Source organism: Gracilinanus agilis, chromosome 1 (assembly GCF_016433145.1).
Source record: "Gracilinanus agilis isolate LMUSP501 chromosome 1, AgileGrace, whole genome shotgun sequence".
In the NCBI taxonomy this organism is placed as follows: Eukaryota; Metazoa; Chordata; class Mammalia; order Didelphimorphia; family Didelphidae; genus Gracilinanus; species Gracilinanus agilis.
In genome coordinates this window covers 430,307,408-430,314,170 of record NC_058130.1, presented here as the reverse complement: position 1 = coordinate 430,314,170, position 6,763 = coordinate 430,307,408, and the positions used below count along the sequence as shown (strand labels likewise).

General features: G+C 42.3%; 1 protein-coding gene across 1 annotated transcript; it reads right to left on the bottom strand.

The window, feature by feature from the left end:
- Positions 1-998: 998 nt before the first annotated feature.
- IRX1 (iroquois homeobox 1) lies at positions 999-6,746 on the bottom strand. Its single transcript, XM_044657867.1, has 4 exons — positions 6,433-6,746; positions 2,034-3,051; positions 1,509-1,581; positions 999-1,069 (listed from the first exon to the last, which is right to left on the bottom strand). The coding sequence occupies exons 1-4, from the start codon at positions 6,691-6,693 to the stop codon at positions 1,012-1,014; spliced, it is 1,410 nt and encodes a 469-aa protein (XP_044513802.1). The 5' UTR covers positions 6,694-6,746; the 3' UTR covers positions 999-1,011.
- Positions 6,747-6,763: the final 17 nt, after the last annotated feature.

Below are 6,763 nucleotides of genomic sequence, written 5' to 3'. Positions count from 1 at the left end.
TTCCTCAACGTTTAGCTTAACTAAATAACTAAAAAATACATTCAAAATACAATTTCATACTCCATTATTTTTCCACTCTGCCCACAAAACGGACTAGCGCCACAATTCACTGTCGAGCCAACTAGTTATAAATTGATTTAGAAACCGAAGTTATAGTTTGGGGGCAGTGATAGAAAATTCCTTTTTTCATTTTTTCCCCCACTTAAAAAATCATTTTATAAAGTCTAGAAATCGAACTCACTTATACTGTGGGAAAGGAATGCACCAGAGAAATTTCTGTATGATAAGAGTTTAAAAAAACAACTTTAATCTGCCAACAGAAAAACTGAACTCTTGGGGGGGGGGGGGAAGCGTATGTTTAAAATTCAAACTTCTATACTAGGAAATCCTCTATGTTTGTTTCCTTCTCATAAGGTAGTAAGTAGCAATAAGCCAAGCACATAGTTTGACAACTTTTAAACTACAAGCACCTTAAGAATTCATCAAAGACTATAAAGAAAAATTAGAAGCTTTAAACAGGAATCCAAAAATCAACTTTAGATTCTTCATCCACAAAATAAATCAGAAGAAGAGTTCGTAATTTCATTTAGTTTATTAGACAAAAATATATGATTTAGACAAGTTTCGCTGACCCGCTATTTACAATCTGAAATCACTATATACAGAAAGAAAGAAAAAAAAAACACACACACACACACACATACATACAAACACATGGGGAACATTTACCAAAGAAATAATCGAAGAATGGTTAGAATAACACGATCTGAAATGGTACAAAGGAGAAGGGATTCAACTACGATATGGAAGAACCGCTTTTATGGATTTGCACCTTATTGCAAAAAGTGATTGATGGGAGTCGTTTATATCATTTCCATTTTTGTCCTTTACACCAGTCTCTGAAATATTTTTTATTCCTCCCTCGAATCCCCTCCCACTCCAACCCCTTTTCCTCCCCCCCACCCCCCTCAAAAAAAAAAAAAAAAAAAAAAAAGAAAGCAAAACATGTAATCAAGCGGAAGGGAGAGCTGCTAAAATTCTCGGTGTTCCCTCTTGCTGAGCCAAAGAGCTGTAGGGGAAAAAAATAAACGTAACAATTTGTGAGTAAAAAGACCAACTGAAAAATATTACCTCGGCTTGCTGGGCTATTAAAATAATTGGGAGGGGGAGGCAAAAGCCCCCTTTTAAACAAGGGAAGGAACTGTCAGAGCTTGCGAGCAACAGTAGCAGCAGCAGCAGCAGCAGCAGCAGCAGCAGCAGCAGCAGCAGCAGCAGCAGCAGCAGCAGCAGCAATGCCCTTGAAGCTCCACTGTACTAAGTTTGCCCCCAAGTTACCAGTTCCCTAGAGTCCATTCCAAATGATTACGCCTTGATGGGGGCGGGCTACTGTAACGCGCTTTTGGCGCTATCTTTATGATTAGCTCTAATTATCCTCCGGATTCTTCCCTTCAACATTCTTTTTTTCCCCATCAGATGTAACGTTACTTTAGGAAAATAAAACAACTCACTTGTCGCGGACAGGTTGAAAGGGCGATTTTAACTGCTGAGGAGGAGAGTCGGTCCTGGGTACATTTTCTCTTTCTAAGGGAAGGAAAACAGAAGCAGACCTTTTAAAAAATCCGAATGAGGAGCCCACGCTCCCACACCCCCAGACAGAAACTGTTTTCAACTCACTCTTCTCCCAGCGGAATTAGTCTATTCGACTCCCTCCCTTTTCCAAAACGGGTGTTTAGCTCAGATTATCTGGCTACATTGACTTTCTCCGAAATGTTTTAGGAAACAGCACAATACACAATGGCCCAGCGGGCTTCGTAAGCAACCTAGAGTTGGCATGCCTTGTCCCTTCTCAGACAAGGTCCCCAAATGGATTCCTTTAGGCCCTACAGAAGTATAGAAGTTGAACTTAAGAGAACAGTGCCCTCCCCCCCCAAAAAAAAATAAAATAAAATAAAATAAAAACACAGGGCAAGTCCCAACCTTGCTGGCCAAAGCTCAGGATGGGAAATCAGTCAGTGGCAATTTAGTTTGTTTACCTGTGTGTTTGGGACTGGTTCTTTCTGAGGCTTTGTCGCTATTGAGCGGCCCCAGGGTGGCTGTGAGCACGGAAGGCGTTTGCTGGGCCTGGAGGTGGTGGTTGTGGTGTGCTGCGTGATGGTGATTTACTCCTAAGAAGGACCTAACATTCAAGAGAGAGCTCTGAGTGAGAAAAGCCCCATTTGTCCAGTTGTGAAATTTGCCAATTTGGCACGTGTAGAGTCCGTGGCTGGGCAGGAAAGCGGGGTGCTGGAGCTGTGGAGAAGTATGATTGACCTGGGAAGAAGGAGGGGGAGGAGGAGGCGGAGAGGACTTCAGGGCGCCATCGGGGCTGGTGGCAGTCTCTGCCAGAGACCAGATCTTGGGTTTGTTGTGAGGTGGCCCCTGTAAATTGCTTTGTCCGCTAGGGCTCAAGATCCGTGTGCTACTGTCAGAGGAGTCTTTCGACAGAGACAGAGAGTCTTTGGGTTTAAGTCCTTCAGATCCTGACAAGGGCAATTCCTTCTCCTTGTCCAGGATATCTTCTTCATTGGCCCTGAGATTCTCAGACTTCTCCTCCTCCTCCTCATTACTCTGTTCGCCATCGTTTTCGTCAATCTTGTCTATATCTATGCTTTCCAGGTCGATCTCCTCATCATCTTCTGTCTTCTCTGGGTCCCCTTCGTTGTCACTGCCGAAAAGGTTACCGTCCTCCTGGTCTTTGCTCCTTGCCCCCCAGGTCACTTTGTTCTCCTTCTTTAGCCTCCGACGGGCGTTGGCGAACCAGGTGGAGACCTGAGTGAGGGTCATTTTAGTAATGATGGCCAACATGATCTTCTCCCCTTTGGTGGGATAGGGATTCTTTCGATGCTCATTCAACCAGGCCTTCAAGGTACTGGTGCTCTCCCGAGTTGCGTTCTTGGGTCTCCCCGGGTCCCCATATTGGAACTGTCCATAAGGGTAATAGCCAGGAGCAGTGTGGGCTGCGAAGGTCGCAGGGTGGACCCCTGGGTTGTCCTTAAGTTCGTACTGAGAACCCTGGAGAGGGAGAGAGGGAAAGAGAGAGAGAGAGAGAGAGAGAGAGAGAGAGAGAGAGAGAGACTATGAGTCTCCAAGTCTTCATCTAGGTTAGATTACCTAGGCTCAGTGTCACTTAATGTACCCTTGAGTCTAAGAAGCATTCAGTATATCCCTAAAGCAGTCCCATTCTCTACCCTACCATACCACCTCTCTACCTGTCTCTCGAGTATTGAGGGAGGGGGAGGCAAAAACCTCTGAGGTATGTGTGTAAAAGAATCTTCTTAAACAGGATATTTGATTAGAAGTGTTGGTCCTGAAGATCCTCTCCACTTTTAAAGTGGGAGAAAATGCAGTCATTGCACTTAGAATTTCCCTAAACTAACTGCAGCCTCATTTTCTATCCAACTATCTTCCTACCAAACAAGGTCAAAGTACTTAATAAAAGATTAAATTTTAGTTTATATTCAGCAAAAGTAAATGTCCTTAAATTATAAAAGTGAAATCATTTTTTAATCAAGTAGCAAAATAAATCAACAGTTCATACTCTCCCTCAACATTAATTTTACCCTGAGGGTGAAAAACATATGCAGAGTCCTCTTTACATATCTTAAATACCAGTCCAAATTAAAAAAGAAAGCGTGTTACTTTAGATTCAAATTGGTCTTAATAGAATAGTTAACAAGTATTTAAATATGATCCTAGAGTGGATAGGTAATTTTGCATTGTAATCCTCTACACATACTTTCCCAACAAACAAAACAAAACAAAACAAAAATTCAACAAAATCCAACCCACAGACTTTTATATAAGTAAAAAGCCATTCAGTAAAATATTAACTTTTAAGAAAAGAGAGAGCCAGCTTCAAGAAATGGAATCTAACTCAGTCTTGCTAGAAATGCTATTTGGTTACTTTATCTTTTAAGTTTGGCTTTGATCAGGAAGAGCAAACACAAACCGTTTGCAAGCTTTTAGAGGCCATGATTTATTTGCAATCAATATTCTTTTTATCATCAGTAGTAAAGCACAGCAAGTCAAATTATCCCATCAGGTGTTTTGGTAAATAACATTTTATCTTTCTAACAACCTCATTAGGCCTCATTATTACTGCAAATTGTCCAGACGTTCTCACACAACTTTATCCTCTGACTTCCAAATACCTGATAAAAAGCCCAGACATTGAATCAGGATATGAAACACACTTTCTTAGAAATGTGAAACAGCGCAACAAAAACATATACAGACAGGCATTACATTGTTGTTAACAAGATTTTTATTTTTAACCCCAAATATAATTATGCTGCCTTGATCTGTTCACCAGATTCGAAATAGAGCTGTACTGAATTACCCTACTACTCAATCCCTAAAGCATTTCCTTAAATGATATAAATTTGCATCAGGCCTTAATTTAGAAGGGAAAATTAATGACATTCATTCATTCATTCACTCAACAAACATTTGTCAATTTAAAAATAACTGTATTAGTAAAAGAGGCATCTGGACTTTGGAAAAGTTGCAAAGAGAAGCATTTTTCAAAATGTTTGACAGAAAGTTTAGGCAGAAAGCACCCTAAAAGACATTTCACAGCTGAATTTCGTTTTTATTAAAATTTATTACAAGAGTGGAGCTTCGGGCATTTTCTTCATCCCCTAGCTGGGGTTATTTTAATATACCATCTCTGCCTCATTTTTCCCTGGGTTTTCTCTTGAAGAGATTATTCCTCAATATCATCGTTTTCTAAGGCAGCTTTTCTTCAAGGGGAAAAAGGTAGGTTTCATAGGAGTTTGTTTGTTTTGCTCTTGTAATAAGAAATTTGAAAAGTAGTTTGGGTGTAAACGAATATTTTAGTTTCGTAACTTGATAAAATATTAGTTAAAGAAATGGAATTTTCAGTGGTGTCAATATGCACATATTTACTTTCGACATTTTAAGAGGATTTAGTTAGCCTTCAGAGGTATTTTGAAAGAAAATCAAATCTGGGAACAATGGTAGTCTAACATTCCTAGCTATTATCCATTGGTCTACGCATTTACAAGTAAGGATGCGCGCGCCCGCGTGCACACACACGCACAACCCAATCCATAAGTTTAAACCCCTGCCTAACTAGCCATCGCAGAAGAGAAAATAGATTTGTTAGACAAGACAGGGCTATTTCTCTTGCCAAGAATTAAAGCAGGAATTAACATCCTAACCTCTGCCCCCCCCCAAAAAAAAAATCTGAGAAAAGTTCTATTTATTATAGAACAAGTGGCACTCTTTTTTTTCTCCCTCTCCAAGTAATACTGCATGAGTTGTCTTTTCTTATTATTCAAATGAAAACTTTGGCAACTTAGGGAAGTCAAAGTAAACAAAGTTCAAGAGACAGAATAACCATATTAATCCCAAATTCAAATGCATCTCAAGTTCGTAAAAACACCTGATTCAGCTTTTCACGTGCTTAGAAGCTCTCCTAGTTTTCTCTATATATATTTTATGAAGATTTTCGTCTGATAAAATCTAGTATGACTAAGTTCACGTAAGATAATATCAGTTGTCTGAAAGGTGAGCAAAGACTGTCGAGGTAAGAGAGAGACAGAAACGGAGCCACGGGCAGAAAGTAAACTTGAGGCAGAAGGGAAGAAAATACAAAAGTGTTTGTAAACAGGAAGCGAGACTGATAGGAAAAATAAAAACAAGAAACTCTAGTTCAATTACCAAGAAGAAAACTGGAATTTGGTCCCTTCTAGCCACAGCCTCCAGGAAGGATCGGTTGATCAGTCTCGAGTCCAGACCCAGACACAGAGCAACCACTCCTCGATCCCTTTTAGAGATTCCCATCCCCCTCACTCGCTTTCCTATTCCTGCGCTTTGGGTGCCGGGAGCAGACAACCCTAGCCACCACCACCCCCCTTCCCCCTTCTCCACACTGGCACCTCCAGCCTTTAACAAACCTCGATTTCCTCTAGGGCTCTCCAGGGCCAGAAATGGAGACGGAATCTAATCGCATTGAGTGCAGGAGGTTACCTACTGCGTCTCTTGATTTTTCCCCCCCTCTTTACCCTTTGGCTGTTGCCTCGATCGCTCTGAACAATCTGCTAAGTGGGGTCCAAGCTGCAGCAACAACCTACCTACCCAAAAGCCAGTCACTTATCATCTTCCCTCTTGTAGTTCTAAACCCAACTCCAAATACAACACACACACACACACACACACACCACCCTTCCTCTTTCCCCACCCCTTTCTTTCCTTTTGCACTCGGACAATTCCTCTCCAAAAACAAAACAAAACAAAACAAACAAGGAAAAAGACAGAAAAAGAGCTAGGACAAGAAACGAAGTGAATGAAACCGGACGAAAGCTGCAAGTTGAGAGAGAGAGAGAGAGAGAGAGAGAGAGAGAGAGAGAGAGAGAGAGTTTGACTTACCATCTGGGAAAAAAGGCTGAGGTCGGCTGTGTAGGGCAAAAAGGCGCTGTAGTTGGGCGCGCTGTAGGGGCTGGCATACATGCCTAGCACAGAGGTGACAGCGGCTGAGCCGCTCCCGAGTTCCGCGCCCCCAGGCCGGCCCGAGGCGGCTGCGGCTGCTGCAGCGGCTGCGGCTGCGGCCAGGACCCCAGGCCGGTCGCTCCCGTACACAGCCTGGCTGGCGCTGAGATACTGCGGGTAGCCCAGTTGGGGGAAGGACATCTCCAAGGCGCAAACACAGCAGCGGCGGCGGCGACGGCGGAGGAGGCAGCAGAAGTCGAAGTATTAAAGG